This window comes from Dermacentor albipictus, chromosome 3, assembly GCF_038994185.2.
Source record: "Dermacentor albipictus isolate Rhodes 1998 colony chromosome 3, USDA_Dalb.pri_finalv2, whole genome shotgun sequence".
NCBI lineage: Eukaryota > Metazoa > Arthropoda > Arachnida > Ixodida > Ixodidae > Dermacentor > Dermacentor albipictus.
In genome coordinates, this window is record NC_091823.1 from 115,311,713 (window position 1) to 115,338,842 (window position 27,130).

The 27,130-nt window shown below is 46.3% G+C and overlaps 1 protein-coding gene across 1 annotated transcript in view; it reads left to right on the forward strand.

Annotated features, from left to right (window-relative positions):
* The window catches only part of LOC135916904 (cell adhesion molecule Dscam1-like), a 257,332-nt gene that overhangs the window by 15,272 nt on the left and 214,930 nt on the right, over positions 1-27,130 (forward strand). Inside the window, exon 2 of the mRNA XM_065450351.2 lies at positions 9,702-9,916. Within this exon, the coding sequence (XP_065306423.1) occupies positions 9,772-9,916 (145 nt within the window). The 5' untranslated portion in view covers positions 9,702-9,771. The remainder of the gene's footprint in view (positions 1-9,701; positions 9,917-27,130) is intronic.

Here is a 27,130-nt window from a genome sequence, read left to right on the forward strand (position 1 = left end):
ATAAAATATGATGGAGCATACTCGTAGGAGGCCACTAGCGTCCTAGCTAGCACTGCAGCAGATGTGCTTAAAAGTACTTGAATACGTTCAGCAATTGTGACAGCCGACGCAACCTTTCGAAAGAGCGAGAGAGTTCGCAAGTGCCTGTCGTCTGCGAGAAAAGTCTCGCGTTTGCAGCGAGCAGGCGTCGTAGCAGACGACACTTGTAGCATTCCCGACCTTGGCATTCCTCTCAAGGGCGCAACGCTTTGTCACAATACAACATTTTTATTTCCAGAACTACTTGATTAGTATTTTTATATAAGTACATGCACGGTTGTTTTGCTGTTGCAAAAGTGAATAAATAATTATTCTTTGGCGTTAAATTGGGAACAGAATCGCACAAGTATGCATACCCTGGTGTGTCCTGCTGACAAACTATAGTAAACCATGCTTCCATCTCAAAGTCATGCAAAGTTTATGTAGCGTGTTGTGCATTATATAACATACTGCAGAAATAGAATTAGATTTTACGCAATAATATTTGAGTATAGCGCTGTTTACTGCGCCAGAAGCAAACGCCACTAGTCTAAAGACCGAAGTCAATCCGAAGCCTGTACTTCCCATCATTCCCATGTAGGTTGAGGCGACGCTCATGATAACCCCCGTAGACACTAGCGCCACATTTCCCTCTAGGTTATTTTTAGAAACTCTATGGTACAGGCCGCGCGGCTCCGCTGCTCGGCGCGGCATTCATTTTTTTCGCTTCTGCTGAACCTCGCGTGGCCTTGGCGTGGAATCGTTTCATTATTAAGTAGAAATGATTGCGATTGACCTTTACAAGACTGCGCCGAATCTGTCAGCTGCAATTTCATAAAGAAAATGAAAGACGTCTTCTGAAATGATGAAATGTTTATTTTGCTCTATATAAATGCTCGTTCCGGGCTTCTTCTGCATTCATCCAAAGTTGTGGCACCAGGTAAGCAGCAGTAGTTGCCGTACGATGCTCCACCGGATTCCATCAGCTGAAAGAAAGTAAATTACAAGCATGTATCATTTCGGTATATTGACCTAACAGGAGTATTGCGTGTAGAGGCGAAACGTGCGTAAGTGGTGAATGAGTGGCTTTACAGATAAATTCACTTTTAGGTACATTTCGCAACAAAGACTCATCCCAAACAATGCCATAAAATCTGAACATCCGCTTTTCAAGCACTCCTCCTTTCCCGGGCATTATTTCCTGCACTTTAAGTGCACAAATACGCGGGTGACTGCGCGTTTCCGAAACAACTTGGCCTCAGTCGATACGATGGTACGCCAAGTACACAAAGTTGGCTGCAACACAGGCTCAGCCAGACCATGTCACAAGCTCGCATAATGCCTTCTAATCGCACTCAAGTCAGACTCGTGGGTGCAAAGCCTGTTTTCAGTCGCTCAGAATACATAAATGTCATGTTCTTGAGCTGCTCCTCCGTCTTATCTTTTACGCGTCCTGCCCGCGCATGCAACACTCCCGTGTTATCACTCTCAGCAATCGCTCGTCGCGTTTTCGAGAAGCGTGAGTACCGAAATAAGGTATATGTTGTTGCAGGGCTATAAAATGCGTCACAAACTTGTCCCACTAATATTCAGTACACGCAAAAGTAACTCACTATGGCCGGCTTGCTTTTTTGCTAACAGCTTCACAACCCCAGGCGCGGCAAGCAAGCCTCGAGATATCCCAAAAAGTTACCAAATAAGTTACAATACTTTTTCGGGTCAGTCAATGCGTCACGAACATCTATAGATACGAGTAAGATTCAGTACACGCGAAACTAACGGCGGCACACAGCCGAGCTGCTTTTCGCTAACTGCGTCATTAGGCGGGCGCGGCAACCGTGCTTCTAAACTACCCCAAATATAACGACGTTAGTTACAATAATGTTGGGGGCCACAGAATGCGCCAAAACTTGTCTGTCTTAGGCGCTACGACGTAGTACACACATATACACGCGCAAATGCGTCACACAGCCGAGCCGGCTTTCGCTTACTGCGTCAATAAGCCGGGCGCGGCAAGCGTGCCTAAAAACTACCGAAATAAGTTACAGAAATGTTGGGGCTCATAGAAACCGTCGCAAACATCTCCCAGAACGAGGCATTAACTCAATTTAACTGCGCCAGGACGGCGGTGCTCTTTTTCGCTAACTGCGCCACTCGAACTAAGCCTAAATGTGATTAAAATGAGCCGCACACTGTCAAACACAATTTCTCACCTTACCGTAGTCCAATAGTGCAGTGGTGCCGTGTCGAAATGCAGACGACATGCAAGAGAAGCATAGAGAAGGCCGGGAGCCCAATAAAATGGGCTGTATCCAAAACAAACGGGTCGCCGAGCACGCGAGCTTCGCAAGAACGACCATCCTCGCTCACTCCTGCGGCTTGTCTGGCGCATGACGTATGCACGCGCGTCTGGCGTGCCGCTAGCTTGTTGCTAGGCAACGCAACAAAAAGTTGCAAAGTATAAGTTCATTTACACGCAAAACTTTTTCACTTTTAGTGGGAAGGAATAAAAAAAATAAAACGTTGTGTGGAAGTTTATTTCACATTCTTTTTTTTCTAATGCTCGCGTCAACTTACGGATGTTGTTGAAACTAGGCGTGACGTGTTTCCTGTTGCCAGTTTTTGAAGAGTGTCCCCTCTTGTTGAATTTATTTCTCTATGGTAAGAGGTCTTTGAACACTACCTCTTAAAGGTGAAGCTTAAGCGTCCTCCAAACTTTTTTTCCGAGTCCCAACATGCCCAACATACAGCAGCGTCACTGAACGTAGTGCGACTATGCGCGTTCCAATGCGCCTTCATCATCGTGTGTGCGTGTGCGCGCGCGCGTGTGTGTGCCACATGAACGCAAGTGCATAGGCGCGCAGCGCGAATGCGGTGTTTGTATATAGTGTTCGTGGTTGTGGAATTTGTGTGAAACGCACAAGTCGTTTGCTCAAAATGAACGCACGACTGCGACCCCGCTATTGAGTTGTTGGTGGCAAATGTGGTGAAAGTAAAAAAAAAAATGGCTGTGGCTTAGCTGAGGTTAAGCCCAGGATGCGAAGCATACTAGCCTTTATTTTAGTTGTTGAATCACTGTTTAGCCTGGTGAACTACTGTTGCTTGGCTATATTTGGTTCGGCTAGACGAAGAAACAACTCATGCGTTACTCTGCTTCGCCTTCAAGAGTGGAACGCGACAGCGTTCCCGTCGACCCGCCAAGGGGTGTAAGACAATGGGCTACGGCGCAGCCACTACGCGCCCCGCATTGGACGCGGTGAGCGTCGAGCAACGCAGCGTTCGGCGCGGCAACGAAATGTGCGCCTGAGCAAGCGACGCACGCCTGAGCCTTAGAAACAGCTCATTTCTAAGGCAACACCGCATTCACTAGAGGCGCTTTTGTACCGCTTTGAAGCATCGTACTCGTGGCTCAGTGGTAGCGTCTCCATCTCACACTCCGGCGACCCTGGTTCGATTCCCACCCAGCCCATCTTGCAAGAGTTAAGCCAATGCCACCTATAAAATCAGTCTCCGTAGCACGCCGCAACCTTCGCTTCTCATTCCAACGAGCAGCTCTGTCTCCAGGAGGCATCTCACCTCGTGAGTGTCTAGCAGAGGCAAGCGCAGCTGCTTATATACCGCCGCGACGCCGCGAGCGACGGCGCGAGTTGGAGCCCCGTTTCTCCTATGTCGTGACGTCACGGTGTCACGTGGTATTGAAGGCGACACCGCCGCGCCTGAGGAGCTGGGTTGAGCTCTCGTAATATGCTTTGCATAAAAATAATTGCCGCCGGACGAGCATGGCTTACGATTCTTGCCAGTTCATAACACCGACAGTGTTTCTTCGGAGTTAATAACGCTCCTGAAGTTATAAAGCTTGCGAAAGGCCCGCATGCAAGTAGTTACATCATGCTGATAATAATGCTTGTTCGCTACCAGACAATTTCATTGAGGATTCAGTTCCTCTAGAGAAGTGTTCAGGAATCACCCCGATCCGCCAGGGTGGATCACCCTGTTTGATGATTTAGTAGTGCTGCGAAAGCTTTAGTACCTGTCAGCCACAAAAAGGGTGACGCATTTTACCATTATGTAATTTTTTTAATTAAAAAAGGCAATAACGATAAAGAAAGCACCTGTGGTATAATGGTTAGAGCGTCGGGCTGCCATGCTAGGGGTCCTCTGTTCGAATCTTGCCATTGGACAATATTATATGTGTGCGTGCGTCTATATATATATATAAATCGGGCCCCTTGGTTAACCCCCTTTCTTCCCGTTTATTACATAACGAGGGTCTTGAATCCGGCAACATTGATGCCTTCAAGTAGCATGTGTGGGTTTATTGACCAGTTGTCTTCACCCAAAAAGATCACGTTCTCGTGACGCCTGCGGCAAAAAGGACGTTCCACGTCCGCCGCCAAGGTCTGTGAGCGGTGGCGCTGGCTAACACTCCCAGGGTTCTACTAGGACACATAAATAGCCAAGAAAGTGGATGGGGAAACGGCGCCGCAGTATCTCAATTGGAAGAGCATCGCACGCGAAATGCGAAGGTTGTGGGTTCGGTTCAAACCTGCGGCAAGTTGTTTTTTCATCCACTTTAATTTCATGCATTAGTTTTTCGTTTCTTTATTTCATTCATTAGGCACAATTAATTTCCCCTATGTTGTCCCTGGTGTCAGTGTTGGCTTCTTATGATATGACTATAGATATGTATGTATATAAGTGTGTGTGTGTGTGTTTGTGTGTGTGTGTGTGTGTGTGTGTGTGTGTGTGTGTGTGTGTGTGTGTGTGTGTGTGTGTGTGTGTGTGTGTGTGTGTGTGTTTGCAGAACAGGGACCAGTGGTTCCATGGGCACATATCGGACCACATTTTTAGGCTGCACACTATCCGGGATCGGCCCACGATATGAGGATAGAAGCGTACCCGATACGGAAAAGTGGTGGCAACTCACTAAGACAGGCTTTGTCTTAAAGAAAAGAAAGATGCCTAATTGATGCGTTGCTTTTTCAAAAAGAAATGAGGCGAAATTGAACGGTTTCGCCGCTGATAAGTGTTAATGTGTTTGCATTTACCAGAACTTCGATAACTTCTGTTTCATACAGGGCTAATGAAGTCGACGAGAGTATCTAGATGGACTTCTTGGTACGACATTTTCTCTTTTGTTGTAGCGCAGGCAGAACGACAGTGCCGCAGGAAGGCAGATCAGACAACACACAGCGCTGCGTGTAGGCTTGAGCAACCGTCCCGAGTTAATTGGGGAAGTCGCGACTTTCGAGTAAAAGTCCCGGAGTCCGACTTGACCCAATCGAGTCGACTAAGTGTCCTGACCTTCGTTCTTTTTTCTTCTTCCACTGAATAGCTACCAAGGAACCACATTTTCTTTTTATAATGCGCGGTAGCTCGGTTGCACATTCTCATATTTTTTTGTTGAATTGTCATAATGACTGTTTAGGTTCTTGTTGTGGTTGTGGTTCTGTTGAAGACCCTAACCATTCACAATACCTCCGTCTTTATTTGGGAGCCGTGTTAGCCAACCCGGCACCTACGGCACTTTTCTTGATGTTAATCGCGGCGCGGCATATGCTTCAACGCCTGTGCACGTGGAGCCGCCGTAGAGCTTAGCGAAGCACTGGAGTACTGATTGCGTGTTGTCATGCTAGCACCAGGTTCCTTCAATTGGCTTCATCGTAAAAATTACTTATAGAACGTTCTAGCACCAGTGTTCTGTAGGCAATAATAAGACCTACGCTTTCTGAGAGAGATGGGGGAGAGAAAGAGAAACAATGCAAAGCAGGTCATGTGCACGATGTTGTCTACGGGCCTTCGAACCAGGTTCAGCTCCCTGCCTCGTATACCTTCCTTCTCCTCGCAATGGCGCTACGTCATTGTTCGATTGCATACGTTCGACGAGTATATACGTTCAGTGACGCTCCTGCACGGCGTGCGGAACAAGGTCTGACGAAAAGCGTTGTTTGAGGCGACTGCACTACGCACAGGCCATGGCGGACACTCGATTACCGAGATCCTGCGGTCTGAAAGCTTGTTAGGAGGCGAGTCTGTATATATTCAACTACGACTGCACAGGGCCCGCTCATCTTGCCTATAGAAACGACACTGCAAGTGAGAGAGCTTTGTAAATTGAGGGCGGGCGGCCCGAAGCCTTTAGTCAGGCATAGTCAGGCGACTTGCAGTTGACTCTTGCCTCGGCACTATGACAATGTTGTATTGTCAATAAAGTAAGCAAGCGTTGTGCAAGAAATCAGCTCGATAAGCCACGACGCATATTTATTTATTTATTTATTTATTTATTTATTTATTTATTTATTTATTTATTACAGAGTCTCTTCTGCGCCATACAGTCATTATTGCGCGCGCGGGGAGCAGGAGAGAATATGTACATAGAAAAAGAGGACCACAAGTTTCGCCTCAAAGTGTAATACACAATGTTGTGAGACTAGTATGAGGATTCAATAAACGCGTGAGCAGAGAGTGGCTTATTAAAGAAAAAAAAATGGCTGTGGCTTAGGTAAGGTTAAGCCCAGGATGCGAAGCATACTAGCCTTTATTTTAGTTGTTGAACCACTGTTTAGCTTGGTGAACTGCTGTTGCTTGGCTATATTTGGTTCGGCTAGACGAAGAAACAACTCATGCGTTACTCTGCTTCGCCTTGGACGCCCCGCATTGGACGCGGTGAGCGTCGAGCAACGCAGCGTTCGGCGCGGCAACGAAATGTGTGCCTGAGCAAGCGACGCACGCCTGAGCCTTAGAAACAGCTCGTTTCTAAGGCAACACCGCATTCACTAGAGGCGCTTTTGAACCGCTTTGAAGCATCGTACTCGTGGCTCAGTGGTAGCGTCTCCGTCTCACACTCCGGAGACCCTGGTTCGATTCCCACCCAGCCCATCTTGCAAGAGTTAAGCCACTTCTCCTCTGTCGTGACGTCACGGTGTCACGTGGTTTCAAGGCGACACCGCCGCACCTGAGGAGCTGGGTTGAGCTCTCGTAATAAGCTTCGCATAAAACAAAACTTCAAGTGCTAGAATTACACGTTTAGTAAGTACGCCTGTATATCCACAGAAGACCGATGGTTCTCACGCTGCGCAGGCGTATCGTGAGGGTGGCCAGATGTTAGTAAAGTATAGAATAGTTCTTTGACGCGCGATCGGGGAGCAGGAGGCGGGTAGCCGAAAGTTACGTCTGATTAAATTATGCCTACCGTACGCCCTGGTTGCAGCACTGTTTTATATGCTTAGGCCAGCTAGGTCAGCTTATCGGAAAAATGAATGCCCGAGTATTTGTATCACTGCCTTTTTTTTTCTTTAGTGGAACACTGTTGAAAAAGTATTCGAAAACGAATAGGGAGCGTTTTCGGAAAATCCAAATTGGTTGCCCTTTTTTTCTCGCATACAATCGCATTTTGCCAATTTTCGTGTACCGTTGATGGACACGGTCTAGATCTTGCTGGACGAAGAGGACTTCACACAAATTCTTTATATTTCGCTATGTAACGTCGTCGACTTAGAGATGGATTTTGCAGCCATGTTTCTGAGCAATGTCGTTGACGCAAATCAAGAACAACGAAGGAGCACGAGGAGCAGGAAATAAAGAGAGAAAACAGGGATGTTGACTAGAAATTCGTCTGGTTGGCTGCCCTACTCTGGGGTATGGGAAATAATAATAATAATACTTTATTCCACAAAGTCACAAAAAAGCAGCGTACATAACAGGCCTGCCAAAGCCACACAGGGCTTGAGCGGCAGTGCCTGGCAGGCAGCGGAACAAGCACTTATGCAATTGACATGTACTTTTCACATTTAAAGTAGTATATGAGGAAAAAAATAATAATAAAGAAGCAAGAAAAAAAACACTAATGATTCCCTGAGGCGACTAGTCAATTTGCCTAAGTGCCTTTTTTAACTTGTATTTTGTTCGAGCGCGCAAGGCGGTTTGAGACAATTTGTTAAAATATACAGGAACATAGCAGTCTCGTATTCTCCTGCCATATCTTGTACAACGCCTGGGTACGAGGTAAAGATTCTTTGGCCGCAAACAACGTGAGGGAACGTACTTCACCCTGAAATTACTTTCCCAGAAGTGTTTTAGCACAACAGTTTCCAGCAGTAGTGGATTAAAGTCTGGCATAAATAAGGTAAGAGGGAATAGAAACGAGGGAATAGAAAGAGGGAAAGAGGCATAAAGAGGGAATAGAAAGAAAGAAAGAGATAGATAGATAGATAGATAGATAGATAGATAGATAGATAGATAGATAGATAGATAGATAGATAGATAGATAGATAGATAGATATATAGATAGATAGATAGATAGATAGATAGATAGATAGATAGATAGATAGATAGATAGATAGATAGATAGATAGATAGATAGATAGATAGAGAGGAAAGCCGCGGCGAGCTCGCGCACGCACGTGGAGGGCCTGGGCGAGTCAAAGACGTTCGAAGGCGCTGGCAAAATCCCCCGAGGCATGCTTGAATCAAGTTTCACTTCATCGGACCTCCTGCATCGGATGGGCCTCTAAATAAAGCCCGCGCCACCGAACAATCTGCGACCGGATGGCGTCGAGGAATGGGGCGCACGACTGCGTTCGAAGCAGGCGCTCGTGAGCGGGAATATTCAACGCAGCTTCTCTTGCGTAGACGGCAGCACTTTTCCGGACTCATTAAGGCAGTGGAATTCAGGAAGTTTTCCACGCGTCGTGTCCGACGGCCAGTTGGGATTAATTGACTACGTCGACTGTTTGCCGATATTTCGCGAAGTCGGGTAGTAAAATCATCTTAAAGGAAAAGAGAAGGATGCTGGCCAAAAATGTGTTGTAGAATAAGTGCAAGAATTGTTTTTCTTTTTTTAATATTTCCTTGAGCTTACGTACGGAAGCCCAAAACGCTTAGAGGCTGCCACGTCATTGGAGCTGAGTGGGAATAAGAGGGGCCTTTCCGTAGGCGTTGAATGCACCTATATTTGATTTAAGTATGCCCTCGGGCTCAGTACATTTTTCGCGTCTACTCGGTTAGCTTTCCGAACTGCTTGTAGACAGCAAGACGCAGCTCTCGTTCTTGGAACAAATGTGCCTGGTTGTCTTATTAGGATGCCGACTCATTGTAGCGAATCATCGCGCCCGTAAGGTAAACAGTTGCACTTTGAAGCGGAGCTTCCTTTACGTGGAGTAATTTTATTTGCATACACCTGTTGTCACCACCTCCTCACCACGTGCATCACGAATCATCTTTGTCCCCCTGACATCTCTGGGTGGACGTCTCACACTGTGTATCCGCGTGATCTGTCGTTTACATTTCAGATAGCTTAGGACTGGTTTTCGAATTGCAGTAATAAAAAAAATGCACGAGATAAATGTTCTCATTACCTCAGGGCGTAAGCATGAGGCAATACAGGAGATTAAACGTTGTAGAGGATGAACGTAATAACAATCGTACTCGTCGGCGTTGTTTCGGTAGTAGTGAACTGACGGCTTCATTAAAGCTTCGATTTACAAAGATCCAGACTTGCGCTTTGAATCTGCATAATCTTTTAAACTCTCTTTACAACACCGTATTTGTAAGTCAGTGCTTTGCGCTTGCTGTCATGCGATTTGAAATGTCCGCTTTTAGTAATGATAAAGCAGTCGTGGGCTGCTAAATAATAAAGTATTTTCTATTTCTCTGGACAATTTTCTTCTCTGTTCTTCTCACAGGCTTCCTCTTCGAGGCAGCAAGGCCCGCGTTTACCCCGAAGAAAATTTGGAAAAGAATCGAGTGTTCACCATGGGAGAATACGCGCAGTGCTTGGACGCCAACCGCGTGTTTAAACGCAGTGTCCACCACCACCGGCTAAGCTCGTTTCAAGCATGGCGCTTGCTACCTGTTTTCTTCATGGCGTGGGTGTCCACCGTTCTTGCTTTTTCTCCAGGTAAGCTGAACAACGCTGTCTTATCAGGTCTGCTATCGTACTCCAATTTCACGTGTACGCGAACAAATAAATTCACGTTAGTTTTTTTTTTTGCATTGTTACTTACATGTTTCATGCCGCCACACTTGAGGAGATCACGTGGTGTCAAAGAAGGTACCGCGTTCGTTTTCAGACTGCGAAGCTAGAACTTGCTCCTGTTTAATGCAGCTTACTTATAGAGGCTTGCCTGGGGTGTTGAACACCTGTAGGGGACGTTCGCGTTTTCATTTGTCCTAGTTTTGATAAAATCATACTATTGAAGAAACAGACTGCTGTGTACTATATGAAAACATTTGTTCTCGTCCGCAGCCTCTTTACCGCTAAAGCTGAGTCTTTTAGTTGCCAGTTTCATTACACACGGTCTTGCACCCCTGGTGGGCTTCCGGAAAGTGTGCATTTGGCTACTAACGTGCGGAAGCGATAAAGCTGCAAGATTAGCCGACAAGGCAATCGGAAATGAGCGCCATTTCTACAACAACAACAACAAAAAAAAAGAAGGAAGAGAAATATTGTTTTGTTTCAGAACATGTTTGCTGCTCGCCTACAAGTTTTCGCTGTCGTACAAACGTTTGTTGACTGCACCTCCAACAGCCGGCTGGATTTCACGCGAAGGAAATATTATCACGAAAGCCAAAGGCGTTTTTACCAGCCCGCTTAGTACTTAGAACCTCTCGGAAATTTTACACACAGATAAGAGCGAGTTCAGTCAAGTGGCGAACGCTTAAACAGTGGCACGAAGGTTGGCTGGTTTGCGGCAATGCACCACGCCGATGCTGCTGTGTTCTCTTCCGCGCCCCCCAAAATGATATTGTTGCGTACGCCCAAACTGCTGCGTAATGGCGTTAGTGGCCTCAAGGTTCACAGACGTCAATCCCCTATACAATCAGGAGTTTACTACATAAACACTGTATGTATAATCAGAAGTTCATGATTATGCTGAAAGGTCAATGTGCCTCGGCTGTCAGTGTGACAGTGTTGCACGCGTGTGTACGCATACGTCCTTATACTCTACGTGCGAGTGTGGATACAACTGTTCGCCCATACTTCACGCGTACAGTTCCCGTATACCATTAGAACGCGCCAGCTTTGATGATATAGACGCTACGACATACACGGCTCGGCAAACAGTGCACCGGCAAGCTTAACGCTGCCGCGCAAGAGCTAGAGCTCTCCGAAAACGAGAGCGGAAGCGCACCCGGGGCAGTTAAGCATGCGCAGCACATGCAGCTTGCGGCGGATTCTATAGCTTCAGGCTGGTTCAGTCTGGCGGTCAAGCCTGAGCATCTCTTACGCAGTGTCATCAAAGTATGTCACTACGCATCCAACAAATCAGTGTCCTAGGCCCATCTAATATCAGTGTGGTCCAACGTAAAGCCAATGCAACTCTGCATTTTATCTGCACCTACACAGCTGTTTGGAAAACTTTCCCGCCAAGAAATGCGAATTAGGTGCCGAGTTCACAAAACTTTTACAGCGAAGCTGTTAGTTAGCCTCGTGCTGGTAGGCATTTTTCGTGCCCGTCCGTGAAGAAAAAACTTCATCATCAGCAATGGCTCATAACCCCCTAAGCAAGCAAAGATGCAATGGCTCATCCCCCTCGTAATGCAGAGGTACTGTTTGTGTATGTCAAAGCTGGAAATAAAGAAAAAAATAATGCAGAGGCTACAAGCACTCAGCCGAGTAAAGCGAACAGTGCATACAATTCATTGGAATCATGCATACAACGTACAGAACGGCGTATGTTTCAAAAAAGAGTAAGCTTAAAACAAGCATCTATCACCATTAGCAAAGATCATACCCCCGTAAGGTCAGAGGCTACAAATGCTCAGTCAAGTGAAGCGAACAGTGCATACATTCATTGAAATCACCCGTACAACACACGGAACAGTGTACGTTTCAACAAAGAACAAGCTCAAAACAAGCATCCGAACTATCAATAAAGCATCGCACACCCTCCTCAGCAGCATGCAGTGGTGGTTTTGCAACAGCTACGCTGAACATCCACTTTCACTTGGCCGGGATGGCGAGTACATACTTTTTGTTCTTAATTAAGAGCTATTTGTCATTGGCTGGCAGTCCCACGTACTATATTTTTGAAATATACGTCACCACTGGATGGGGGCGCCTGTTTTTTGCGAACAGTTTTAACGCAAACAACATTTTTTTTTTTAATACGAGACCTGCTGTCGTGGAACATATCAGCACTCTTGTAGGCTGTGTGTCTGTGTGTAAGAGGAGCCCTCTGGAGATGCTGTACAGCGCCGTTGCTTTTATAATTAGTTAACATCCTATGATACTGCTTCACCACTTTACTTTCTACGCATGTATAGCTGCATTCGAATGCATACTTCGTGTGACTGAAGCGCTGTCGATAGTAGTGCGCACCAAGAATTCGTAATAACCATGTTGCTTGTTTTCCAGCTTACATTTATCACGCGCTCCCCGTAGATGCTGAGCTGGTTTACACTGTAAACATTTATCGGAGTTAAAAAAAAAAACATGTAAAGAGAGAGGACAGAACAAAGAGAGGCACTAGTCACACGCACTCTTGAAGGACTGCACAAAGTTTCCCATTTCGCCCTTAAACCTTTCATCTCCTTTCCCCACAGTGCAGAGTAGCAAACCGGACGTGCGTGTGGTGAAGCCACCTGCCTTTCATTGCTTCTCTGTCCGTGTCCCTACCAAAACATTGCAAGGTGTAATACGTGTCTTTTTAAGCGAGGTGGTCTTTCACACGTAACATGTTCGGTTCTTTTATTTATTTATTTTTACTCAGTGAGACACACGCCTCGGAATATTGTACATTCGCGTGAACTGCCGCTTTTTTTTTTTTACAGCGAAGCTGCATATATCTAGGGTTCGGTGCATTTTTTTTTTCTCCGTGAACAAAAATTATCATCATCAATGGCTCATGACCCTGTAAGCATTCATGATCCTATAAGCAAGCAAGAAATGCAATGGCTCATAGCCCCGTAAGGCAGAGGCTACAAGCACTCAGCAAAGTGGAGCGAACAGTGCTTAAATTCTTTCCAATCACGCATAGAACATACAGAACAGCAAGTCGAAAGGTGTCGTCATCAATGGCTCATACCCCCGTGAGCAAGGGCGTATAAACCCGTGAGCAATGGTTCATACCCCAGTAAGCAAGCAAAAAAATGCAATGGCTCATAGTCCCGTAAGGTTCATGGCTACTCACTTTGCGTGAATTAGCTGCGATGACACTGCCCCTGTTGCCGTTCTCGTTGATTGCAATGTGGATGTGTCGGTACCGAAGTGGGAGCGGTTCACGCGTTCCGTATTGCAGACATATCCCTTGCGATGCCATGCCGATCCGGCGCAAATGACCACCCAGCGGCGTACGTCCATTGATTTGACATTATAAAATAATGTGACTGCAGCTGCGAGTGAAATAATGACCACCCATCGAGACAATAAATGAGCTCGTGTACCTTTGTTCAAAATTATGTCTCGCCTCCGTGTCGTGTGCAAAACAGCTTCGATAGTCAACCACTTTCACAAAGTGGAATGGCCCATGATTTTTTAACCGAAACCACCCCGGCCCGGCACACTTCCTTATCAGATACATGGCCTTGGCTTCAGAGGGGCGTTGAATTTTTGCTTATACTCGTACACCGCGCGGTTCTGGTCTTATAGAACCACGGTCGCCGGGGAACTGGAAAATGCGTTACCCTCTATCAACGCTCTGGTTTCAGCGTGTTCACGCCTTGGAGCTTAGAAGCGTTGCGTTTCTGGAAAACTTCGACGGTATTAGGAAGTCCCCGAGGGACGCCGGAGACGGCTGTCACGAAAGTTTTCCCTGGGCTGCAGCTTGAAAGTGAAAGCGCGGATTAGTGAAGACCGGTCGGACACCGGCCGACGTGCTCAAATAGCCGCGGTTAGTGGCAGATTGGGGGAAAGAAAGGCTCCGAAAAGCGAAAAAAAAAGAAAGACAGTAAGAAGGTGAGGAGAAAATAATGGAAAGGAAGAAATGAGTAAACAGAGCCAGGAAGGGAGCAGCTGCGAAAGAACGCTGGAAATCGGAGAAAGAAAAATAGAAGAGAAACGGTCAAAGAAAGGACCTGGAGCTGTAGCAATCGAGCGAGCGAAAAAAGAAGGAGAACAAGGTGAGCTCGGATTTACCGGCGACTTTCCCGAGAGATTCTCCCGCGCTTTCGATGGCGGCTAAACAGCTCGGCGAGTTTAGCCTCTCCAGTGTACTACTCCTCGCCTCTGAACCGGAAGGGATAGGCCATGCCAGAGCGGCGCCCGCTTTATCGCGCAGCAGTGCCTTCGGTGTTGCTTCCCCGCAATGTCGCGTGGGCCCTCAGAGCACCGTCGGGCTTCTATGGAGACGCCCAGCTCGCGTGGCCTTTTTTAGTTTCTTTGCGCGCTTCTCTCGTTTATTCGTTGCTTGTTTTCGTGTGCGCACGAGATAAGTGGCCCTATTCAGGGTTCGAGAGCGCGTCGCGCGCCCTGACTCGCTCGGTCTATATATCGGAGCGCTGCCCTCTAACCGGCGCTCGATAGTTGTTCCTCCCTATTTCCTCGCTCCCTTTGAAATTCAAATAGCTCCCTCATTGTGCGAGGACGACTATTGGCCTCGCTCTCGGTGTTCCCGTCGGGCTCACGAGTTTGCTTTCCTCAACTTTTACCTCGCACTCGTTCCGAGCTCGAGCAAACGCGCACGCCCACTAATCGATAAACGAAAAATACAAACAAACAAAAGAAAGAATATAACTATAAGAAATCAACTCGTCTGCATGGCCTCACACGGCACCAGAAACAAAGGCATTGTCTTTGTTCGAGCAGAAGCAATGAAGTTAAATTTAAAAAAAAATATATCTATAAACGAATGGGCTACAATCTTTGTTTTCGGAATGGTTAACGCTTTTAATAAAGTGTTCCCCCCCCCCCCCCCCGCCCAGAAGCTAGGTGAAAAAATTCGCTTGGCGTGGAGGCAGTGCTGGTGTGGATAAAGAAGATGGATCACTAATTCTAAAATAAGCAAACATTTTAGTATGGAAGAGAAGCTAAGAGATAGAAATCAGTCCCTGCATTGATAAAACGAGTGTGGCCTAGTTACACGAAAGTGACAGTGTTATCTTTTCCCGTGCACCACCTATTCCTTTTGAAGAAAAGAAACATAATAGAGGTACGCAAATACTAAGTTGTCCCTAAATTATTCTGCTTGAATTTTATTCTTTGTTGTGCAGTGCTTTCTTTTTTTTTTTGACGTGAATTCAAGTGACGCGAATTATTCCAGCCACATAGCACAATATCTAAACGCAAAATTATTCAATAAAACAACAAGATTTCGCATTGTTGCGTCAGGCTAAAGAAAAAAAGTGCATTTCGGTCCCCGCATACATGGGCTAGCGCATCTCTTAGAAGCTAACTGGAAAGATAAATCTTAATACGCTAACCTAATTTCGACACATCGCCAAGCCACATGTTAGAAGGTCACCCCTTTCCTTCAAGAAACAGTTGTTTGTCCTCCTTCCACCATGTATTGTCGACAACCTTGTCAATGTTGTTGTTGTCCCCTTCAACATATGGTACGTACTCACGAAGGGGGATTGGCCAATGTTCGCAATGGAAACATAATAATAAGTGATTGCTTCCCGTTAACTTAGTTGTCGCTACTACCTATATTTAAATATTGTGAAGAGGTTTATTGGCTGCGGACTGAGAGCGGCAGTAGCAAGAGTCCCAGCACGAGCGGCGAACTTCATGCCTAGCGTTGGTGATCGTGATTGGCCAGCGTTCGTTGTCTTCACTGTATAATAACAATAATAATAATAATCATCATGATCATAGTCGTCGTCGTCGTCATCATCATCATCATCATCATCATCATCATCATCATCATCAACAACAACAACAACAACAACAACAACAATGGCGACGACGACGACGACGATGACAACGACGATGACGACGAAACATTTTCTAGAACGAAGGTAGATCAAGACTAGCAGAAAGGTGCCTTAAATTAAGATCTTTTACAAAAAAAGTAAGGAAAGAAAATTGCGCTATTTCCCAGCGCCTACATCCCGGAACGGCTTCAACGACATTCACCTAAAGGAATAGAAAAAAAAAAGAGAGAGTTGAAGAAAAAGCAGGCGACTTGAAAGACGCATGAAAAAAAGAACGGAAAAGCTATTTAAACTGCGACCACTCGGCAATTCTGTTGTTGGGTCCAGGAGAGGAGTCGGGGGGAGGAGGGAGGGTAAATGAAAGCCCTGCTGGCGTTGTTATATGGAGACACGAGTCATTACTCGCGCATTCGCTATGTCTCTCTCCTTTGAACTCCTCTTCAGCGAGCTGGAAAGAGGGACGCGCTTCCGCTCCTCTTAATAAAGTCAGCCTCCCTGTTTGCTTACCTTTAATTTTATTTGCTTCTGTCGTCACCGTCCCCGTGCCCCGCGGTGGTCTTTCCTTTTGTTGTGACGTTTCTGCTCGTCGCGTCCAAATGGCGCGTGCGCAAAACGCGAACGCGGCATCCCTGCGGGGAGGAGGCAGTGAATTGCGCCAGCTCAAAGCGTTAATGCGCGGAAAGGTTAACATCTAATAAAGCAAGGTTCAAATAAAGGTTCTTCTCACTTCATTTACTTGCAGTGAAAGGCGCGCCCACCATTAGCACAGCTTTTCATACCAGAGGACGCCTTACGTTTACGCCATCTTATAAGCCTTTAAAAACAGCGTGCAAAACATGAAAAAGGAAGGAGCGATGCTCTCAGCTATCAATTTTTTATTTTTCCAGTGCGGCTAAAGAAGCGCTAGAAAATGTACTGCTTTTACGAGAGGAATAATGTTAAGGAAATGGTGTTCAACGACCTGAAAGGGCACGGGAGAGCTATATGCTAATGTGATGATATCAGGGTATGGTTTACAAGCAGAATTTTACATGCTGATGGTTTGTTTCCATATTGTAAAGCGCCTGAATGAAATCGCGCCAACCTAATGGGACTCTAAACGGAACGATATGTGAAACACGCAAGTCAGCTTCCCCACAGACTTCGTCTGGCCTGTTCAATATGGTGGACGTCGGGCTACGATCACAATTAATGTCTCAAATGCTGACTGGCAACATGATTCTTACCGCCCTCCATTCCACACACCACCCAACCTGTCAATTAAGACGTGTGCCCCAGCTTTAACAGTGCTACTAGCAGGAACGCGGCCATCTTGGTTTGGGTAATGTGCAAGAGTGGGAATGCCTGTTTAGAAGATTTTGCATATCATCCAGACGACCGTTGCACCGACGTCATTCCGACATTACGAATCGCACGGATTACGCGGTGGTTCTGTGCTACATGTACATTTTTCTTTTCCGCAGCGAAAGTCGATATCAGTTCATATCAATGCGCCGCTAAACACCACGCTAAGACGGGGCGCGAATTCACTTTACAAACCTGCAGGGGAGCGATGCGGTACATGCTTTAAGGTCTCCATTGATTGCCATTCACAGAGCTGTCGGTTTAAGTTTGCGTGCACTAACTGCAGTGAATCGCAGTGTATTCAAATGCGAAAGAATAAGAAGGCAGGAGCGAGCACTGTTGGCTTTTTGCCCATTCTTGAGACTGTTATAGGTAGGTGCCGCGGAGAGAACTGCCATTGCAGGAGAGAGAGAGAGAGAGAGAGAGAGAGAGAGAGAGAGAGAGAGAGAGAGAGAGAGAGGTTAACCAGACGCACGTCCGGTTTGCCACGGCGTAGTTTCTGCTCGAATAGGGCGCTGGAAGTCTGTCGGAAATTGAACCATGACTTGAGCGAACTAGATCCTGCCAGTGGATGTCCGCAACACAAGGTAACGTGTCGCAAGCTAGTTCGGAGGTGTTCGATCCAGTGTGTCAGACGTCGTTCATCACAAAAAGATCCCAATGTAGATGCGGATTTCGGGAGTCCCATAGGCATATTCAAAGCGCTGCATACTCTTGATACGTTTCAGGTTAGTTCGAGACAGTGGCTGCCAGGGCTGGGAAGCTAAAAGTCGGTTTTCAGGGTCTTGTGTCACCAGCAGAGGCGCCAGCTGATTTTCCGGTTCTTCCTCTGGTTCCGCTTCATCCTGCTCGTTATCGCCTAGCTGTGATGATGACGGTGAGCACGTCCAGTTTATTCCTGCACTCCAGCACCATGTGGCGCAGGGTGGTGGCTGTGTACGGTGGGCAGAATTTGCAGTCCCACCCATGGGGCCCTAGATGCATGGCGTGCGGCGGCGCTCCGTGGGTAGGTTCGAGCCTGGAGCCTTCTCCAGGTCGCCGGTTGTTCTCTACTCGGCCTCTGTAGTGCGCCAGGATCTCTGAGTACTTTTCGGGTATCCATTCATCCTCTTCATGGCAGGCATGGCTCCGTGTTCTGCGCGTCAAACATTATTTTTTTTTGTCTTGAAACGTTCAGAGAGAGCTACCCGTATCCAAAAGATTTAAGTAAAGAGGACCTAGTCTGCTCCATGCCTCTAGGGTTTGTTATCAGGAAATAAAATAAAAACGTAAGGGGCAATAACGAGTTTTAAATTTCGCGTACGGAAAGGGGTTTAGGTGCCCAAAGGGGCTTTTGCGTATGCAAAATACCAAGCCCAGTTTTTCTTCCTCTGTACTCTCGTTTTTTTTTTGTACACATTTTTTTGCGTTCTTTTGTGTGCGCGGAGGTTTGCGTCTCTAACTTTGTGTACGCAAAATCTAACACGCCATAATACTATACGGAAAAGTTTGCAAGTATTTGTTTCCGACTTCGGTCCTACATGTTTTCCCCAGCGAAAGCTATGTATAGCAACCCTCCGGCGGTGGTCGATGTCCGACCTTCTGCGCGTCGCGCCGACACGAAAATATTTTCGTCTCCATGTTTCTCGCGAATGCTATGTAGCTTTCAATCTCATGGAGGTATCTTGGAAAATATTACGCTGGAATTGGCCGCTAGGACTACTATATCACCGCGCGGAGTTGCGTTTACTTGCATTGATTAGTTAGTTCACAGCGAAGTTGTAAACGTTATAAAATTCGCCGTCTGTTGCCGATACACGGCCGTCTAAGGAGGGAGAATGGTTACAGAAAACGCCTGCAACTCTTGTTTTATCGAAACTATCCCGAAATAAATTATATGACAATTAGCCTCTGAGACAGCTCTAACATTACGTTTAGTTTCATCTACTTTTCTTGATTACGTAGCTCACAGTGAAGTTGTAAATATTGTCGAATTCCCGTCTTCTGTCAATACATGGGCTTCTACGGGAGGGAAACGGACAGTCTCAATGATTGTCCGCGAGAGTAAAACTGTAGTCCTTCCACGGTTCATTCAGTTAAGCACTACTACTACTACTAGTACTACTACTACTACTACTACTACTATTACTACTACTACTACTAATACTACTAATACTACTACTATTTCTACTACTACTACTACTACTACTACTACTACTACTACTACTACTACTACTACTACTACTACTACTACTACTAATAATAATAATAGTAATAATAATAATAATACCTATATATACATAGGTGCGTCGATTGAGGTAAAACACGCCACAGCTTCGCTGCTCGTCCTTCTCCACAGAGTGGTAGGGCTGACGCATTTTCTTTTTTATGCGAAGCATATTACTAGAGCTCAACCCAGCTCCTCAGGTGCGGCGGTGTCGCCTTCAATACCACGTGACACCGTGACGCCACGACAGAGGAGAAACGGGGCTCCAACTCGCGCCGTCGCTCGCGGCGTCGCCTTCAAGGCTGACCACGTGACACCGTGACGTCACGACAGAGGAGAAACGGGGCTCCAACTCGCGCCGTCGCTCGCGGCGTCGCGGCGGTATATAAGCAGCTGCGCTTGCCTCTGCTAGACACTCGCGAGGTGAGATGCCTCCTGGAGACAGAGCTGCTCGTTGGAATGAGAAGCGAAGGTTGCGGCGTGCTACAGAGACTGTTTCTAGGTGGCTTTGCTACGGCGCAGCGACTACGCGCCCCGCATCGGACGCGGTGAGCGTCGAGCAACGCAGCGTTCGGCGCGACAACGAAATGTGCGCCTGAGCAAGCGCCGCACGCCTGAGCCGACGCCGACGACACCGGCTTTTCTGCGACACGAGCTCCTTAACGCTGTCGCGTTAAAATAAAGGCTAGTATGCTTCGCACCCTGGGCTTAAACTTAGCTAAGCCACAGCCAGTTTTTTCTTTTTTTTTTAGCATCGCCCGAACACAACTTCATCTTTCGTCTGCCGTACGAAACCCTCACAGCTATGCGCGTATAGATCATGCGAGCAGAAAAGTCAGCGCGCGCGAGAGAGCGCCGGCTCCCTTGACCGCCTCGCAACAAGCGCTAACCCCGGTCGCCGCAGGCTCGCGTTCCTCGGCGTCGTTAATCACTACGCGTTTCTCAACGGGAGCGCCTGCGAACTACAGCTCCGAGGGGTAACGCCCCCCGGCCGAACAAATCGGGCGCGCTCCTCTACCGCCGGGGCGTCGTGGCTCAAATGTGGCCGGTTGTAACCGGCGTTGACCCCCCTCCCCTCCCCCGTTCCCCCAATCCTCTCCCTTCCATCTCTCTCTCTATCTCTCTCTCTCTCTCGCCTATCTTTACCCACATCTCTCTCTAGTTTCAGCGGTGCTTTTTTGCGAGCTTCTGACGGCCACTTGAAACTGCAGCTTGCAAAACGCGTGCCGCGCTGTGTAACGCTGGAAAAATAGCGCCCCTCTTTTAAACGAAGGCACGGCAGTTAAGTGGTGTGTTGCGTGAGGCTGGGTGAAACAACACTTTCTATAGTCTCACGAGGGGAACGCGGCTACTGATGGAGTGGCAGGGGAACGCCCTTCGGAGGGTGTAGGGGAGGGGGGGGGGGGGTCTTTTACTCGCAGCAGTCGAGGAGTGGTAGACAAAGTCGGTGTTGCGTATACGGGCTGCTATAGGAAGGAAGGGCTCGAGGCAAGGACCGAGCTTTGCGCAGATCATTGCTATAGGTGGCTGTTTCGCCGCCGCTTGTTTGCGGCGAGACACGTATAGAATTCGTTTCGTGCCGTTAACGAGGAGTATAGGGTGTAAAGAAGAAACGAGGAAGGAAAAAAAAAGGAAAAGAAAAGACAAAAGTAAGGAACGACGAAGGAGGTGTATAGTACAGAAATAACAAAAATAAGGTTATTCGTTCGGTTAGTTTGACAAACGGTGACAGAATGGAGAAGGTTATACCCTGAGCTGCTGCGGCGACTTTTTGTCTCGAGAAAAAAAAAAAAAGCTTTGCATACGAATGCAAATCCAAGAATCCCATGCATTAAAAGGCACTAGTGAGAAAAGATGGTTTCTTCTGTACTTGTAAATTAGCCTTCCACGATATATATATATATATATATATATATATATATATAAGGAAAACGGCAGTCTTGCCATGCTAGACGCCTGGTAAGCCAGAAAAAGCGCAATAACAAAAGATGGGTGGCGATGCCTTCTTGAAGTTCCCGCTCCATCTCACTGTGACGTCAGCGTCTTCTAGAGCTTGGTTAATTATGTACCGGTGAAGATAGACTGCATTGTGCTCTAAAGGAGCCCAACTTCGAACGTGGAGAGCATCGGGAACTTTTGTTGGGACAATGTGGCCTATAAATACGACAAAAACACTTTGAACTTTATGACATCACAGCACGCACAAACGTTGGAGTTTCTGCGCGAAATTAAAAAAATAGCAATAACCTTGATCTTAATTTGCTCTTCTAATTATCAACCTATTACTTTGGAAATAACGAGAACAGAGTTTCACAAACAACGCTTTTTCCGCCTAAACTGATTTAGTGTTTCGCTTTAGTGTCTCTTGGAATACGGCGAAACAAGTCACTTTGTTTAGCGCCAAAGAACGGACACAAGAAAGACGACAGGACAAGGCGCTACTCTCAACTGACATCATTTTTATTACGTCACTTCTTTATAGAGAGCAATATCTAGACGAACATTCGCAGTGAGCACCATGTGCAGGAACCACCAACAATCGATCACCAGAGGGCACTCATGCGACAGAATCAAAAAAACCATATTCTGCGCTGTACAAAGGGTAAAGAAGGCACGCTAATACACTGTGACGCCAATGACTGTATGAAGAAAGCTTCTGATAATTCTCGGGCGGTGGTATCACGGCTCTTTTTCAAAATCATAGTATCACGAAACATAGCTTTGCACTTGCATATTTTACAATGTTGAGCCAAACGGGAACCTGTGCCTGTCGATATGGATCGCTCATGTTCTCTAAGGCGCTCGTTAACACAGCGGCCTGACTGCCCTACATACACATTGCCACATGACAACGGAATCTTATATACCACACCGACGCTGCAATCTACAAACTTCGCGTGGTTCTTTTCGCAATCTGGTTTTTTACTTGTTTTAGAAATACGGCTGCACAACATTGACAGTTTCTGAGGAGCAGAAAACACTACGGTGATTTGGTATCTAGTGGCAACATTCTTTAGATTGTGAGCAACTCTATGGCAACACAGCACAACTCAAGTCTCTTCTTTCGTGTAATAGAGTTACTTTTGTGCCGCTTTCCTTTCAGTTTCTGAAGAGATATCTCAGAGACCGACGTCACCACCACACTTGGGTAACCCGCAACCTGCAGCCTATTTAACTGTGCAACGAAACTCTGGTTCGCAGTGTGATGACAGGATTTCATTAACAAAGATTCTAGACACATCAAAGCAATGGCGCGTTTCACAATCTTTGAGTGCGCAGGCGCATAAGGTAAAGGTTCCTTACGTGCACGTGGCGAGTACATCCAACAGGTGTGACCTGTTTCTAAGGATAGCTGCAAATCTAAAGAACTGGAGTGTATTTAGCGCTCTGAATTTCTTTATTTAAACGATTACGATATTTTTTTTTAATTCCTGAAATAAAGCAGCGTTCCGAGGCGGAATGGATTTGTTGTACACTGAAGCTTTTGTATTTATTTTCGAGTGAAATTCACGACTGACCCATGGCTCTCCTATCCCTCGAGGACGAAATAGTATTTGTAGGAAAAATTTGTTTCGTATACATTTTTTGAATTGTCCAAAAAAACGTGTCAAAAGACACGGATGCGTCGTCAGAGGCCAGAATATCTGCCCACGAAGTAGTTAACATTTCATGGTGATAACGCTAAAGGTTCTGAGAAATACACAATTTGCATTGATGGTCTGGATCTTGGCACACTGTGAGTGTGTGGAAGCGCCATATAGTGTATAGCTAGATGATCACTCAGATATCGCTGTCAATAACACCAGACTTAAATTTCGAATAAGAGAACTAAGAAGGAATAATTCAATTAGCGTAGCAATGTTCCGACCGATTCTAGTTCGCAATATAATGACATTGACTAAATCAAAGCTTTTATACAGTGAAGTCAGTTCGCTACTTTCATTGCTATTAATGCTCATGTTTACGCTAATATCACCGCCACAAATAATTACCAGCTTGTGTCTAACGCAGTAATAAAAAAAAATGCTTTGGTATATTCAAGGAAGGAAGGAAGGAAAAAGTGGAGGAGGAAAGGCAGGGAGGTTAACCAGTTTAGCTTAACCGGTTTGCTACCCTACACATGGGAGCGGGATGGGGGGATGAAAGATGGGAAGGAGAGAGAGAGGAAGCACATATCACAGCACACAAATCGTCAGTTACAACCCGTCATTCTTGCGTGGTATGTGACATCACCGTCACAGCCGCTTGTCCAAGCCCGTCTCTTTCAAACACCGAAGTAGTTCCTTTGTCGCGTTCTGCTGCGATGTCTTCTGTCGGCGACATGTGAAAACCGTTTCAACTGACAATAGTCTATTGTCAATGTGCGCTAGAACGGACGCCAGGGACTGTCTCTGAACATTATATTAAGGACAGTCGCACAGAATGTGTTCTGGCGTCTCCTCGCAAAGACAGGCACTGCAGAGAGCGTTGTCGGCCATTCCAATGCGAAATGAGTAAGATTTCGTGAATGCCACCCCTAGCCATAAGCGATAAAGCAGAGTGGTCTCTCTTCGGCCTCCCTTCATCTCTATATATAGACATGCATCAAAGAGGCTAGGTGGTAATAACGATTGCTACGGTTGGTCTGGCTGCTTGGTGTGCACCATAGAGAGAGCGATCTGTGCAAACACTCGAAGTCTACTGGCTGCGTCGGACCATCAAAGTGGTATGGCCTCTTCCTGTGTGTCTTCAAGAGCTGCCCGAGCGGCATTATCGGCGTCTTCGTTTCCTATGACGCTGCAGTGACTTGTCGGCCACTGAAACGTCACGTGGTGTCCTTTCTCATGTGATGTATGGAGTAGGCATCTGATATCAAATACGAGCTCTTCGTATGGCCCGCGACGCAGAGCTGATAGCACAGATTGTAGGGCTGCGTTTGTATCACTGAAGATTGGCCATTGTCGAGGTGGTTCCCGATTGACGAAACAAAGTGCAGCGCGAAGAGCAGCTAGTTCCACAGATGTCGATGTCGTTTGGTGGTCAGTCCTAAAGCTGGTGGTAATACCTGTTGCTGGGACAACCACAGCACCGGACGAACACTGGATGTTTGTGGAACTATCGGTATAAATATGTACACTGTCCGCATACCTCTCCTGCAGAAGAAGCAGAGACAGTTGTTTCGGCACAGGCGACGGCATCCCAGACTTTTTCCCGATTCCTAATACACTGAGATGTACTGAGGGGCTGATAAGACACCAGGCGGGTATCGATGGTTTAGATGCAGCGGTGAAGCCCGAGGGAAGTTTGTCGTTGTGCTTGACGATAGCTTGGCGATATTCAAATATGCGTTATGGTTCCCATCTGGAAAGCGGTAAACAACAGAAAAAATAAAATGATTATTTTTTGCGGACAGTGTTTCATAGACAACCCTTGAACAAATCAAATCTCCGAGTAATTAACATGGTAAGCCTTCTTTCACTAAAACAGACACACCACCACCGCAACGAGTTAAGAGATTAAGGTTTTATACATTCCATCCGGGCCGCCGGCATGCGTCACTGCAAAGTATATACCACGTGTCAGACAACATGATCGAATCAAATTTAAAACCAAGTGGGTTAAAGAATGCGTCAAAGTGGGCATACTTATTTCGAACAGATTCCGCGTTCAAGTGAAAAAATTTCATACCTGGCAAACAGACTTTGCCAAAGTGCTTCTTCAAGTCGCTAGGTTCGATATACATAAAAGCTTAATAAAGACATGGTGTGCGCTTAACTAGGGGATATCTCTAGGCTTCTTGGCCTCATAACAACAACCGACTCGCATTCTTTCCGCCTTGCAAGAACGTTCCCTTCATTATGCCAGTCAAAACGAAATTTTCACGTTTCCGTGTCCACTGTTGTGTCTCCCGTAGAAGCCCCCCCCGTTGCGTTTGTTTACCTAAATTTTCATTAATACGCACATCTTATTTAACTGCCCTCAGCTTGTTTCGGCTGCGAAACTAGTCATCAGTGATAGACTGCATGGCAAGACGAACGATAACTCCGGGAGTCTTATCAGGCTGTGATGGCAAACGGTACATGACAGTGATATCAGAGGGAGACAGTGCGGGAAGTTGAAGTGAAGCAGAAACCTCATCAACTTTGTCAATGAGATTTTTGTGCTCAGTTTTTGGAATCCCGTGCAGTTTCAAACTAAGCTTTCGACTGTGCCACTGAAGTTCATTCATTTCTTTTTTCAGATCGTTTACCTATTGCGATTTCTGTCCAGCCTCAGCTCCTTCCATTGGCCGTCTAATGTATTTTAGCTCGTTACCTTGCTGGTCTACTTGAGACAATATTGTGTCATATTTATAAGACAATATTTGCACACTTTTCTCGATAGCTTTCGTGGTGTTCGTGAGGCTCCTGACCTTCTTTTTTATCTCAGCGACTGCTGCAACACTAGTTGTATTAACTATGTTATTTTGCTTTGCTCCCCTGAACATTGGGCATCGTTACTGCTTTCGAGCGGAATCATTTCTCGACTTAAATGTTCTTTCTAGAATGTCTAGAACATACACCCGAGACAAGCAGAGATACGATGTGCCATTCAACGATGCCAATTAAGAAATGCGATGTTGCAAAACTTTAACGAAATCAAAGCAGGCGACAAGCGCACAATTTTCTTTTAAGGTTCTCAGAATAACAACGCGATCCACTGTATAGTTGCTCGCAATTATGTCGGTTTTTCATTACTCGTCACATTTCAATGAGAAGAGTGCCCTCAGCGACACACGCATATGCAAAAAGATAGATAGATACGACTCGCACATAGATAGATAGATAGATAGATAGATAGATAGATAGATAGATAGATAGATAGATAGATAGATAGATAGATAGATAGATAGATAGATAGATAGATAGATAGATAGATAGATAGATAGATACGACTCGCACATAGATAGATAGATAGATAGATAGATAGATAGATAGATAGATAGATAGATAGATAGATAGATAGATAGATAGATAGATAGATAGATAGATGGATGGATGGATGGATGGATGGATGGACGGACGGACGGACGGACGGACGGACGGACGGACGGACGGACGGACGGATGGACGGACGGACGGATGCACGGATGCACGGATGCACGGATGCACGGATGCACGGATGGACGGATGGACGGAAGGACGGATGGACGGATGGACGGATGGACGGATGGATGGATATCCTGCCCATCGCCAACCTCTGTGCGTATGAGACACTTAATATGTTCTCGTGTTTTTTATACTTACTAGGAGATGTAGCCGTACGCGCCAAATACCGAAGGCACGTAGAAGCCTCGGGGCACTTTGTTATTCTAACCCACATCGCTCAGCGCGTCTACATTCGTCATCCGCGCGTGTTCCCAGCGCTGTGTTTGCACTGCCACTGCCGGTTAATCTGAGTGTTGTGCGTATGCTACATGTTTTTCACGTTTTTTTTTTCCAAAGCACAAAGCCAGCCTTTTGATCGACGCTCCTGCCGAGTGTTTGTCATCCGGATTTCACTTTCCGAGAAGTGTTTTCTTCCCCCTCCTGATTCTGATTGATATGGAAAGAGAAACGCCTCGACGGCAGTACCATCGGCGTTCAAACACAAACCAGCTTCTCTACCAGATCACTTTCTCTTTTATGCTTGAAAACGTGGGGAGTATGATGGTGGTTACAAAACAAAAAGGAAAGAGGGCTGAGAGAAGTCGCAAGACCATAAAATCGAAACTTTGTTGTACCTTCAGTC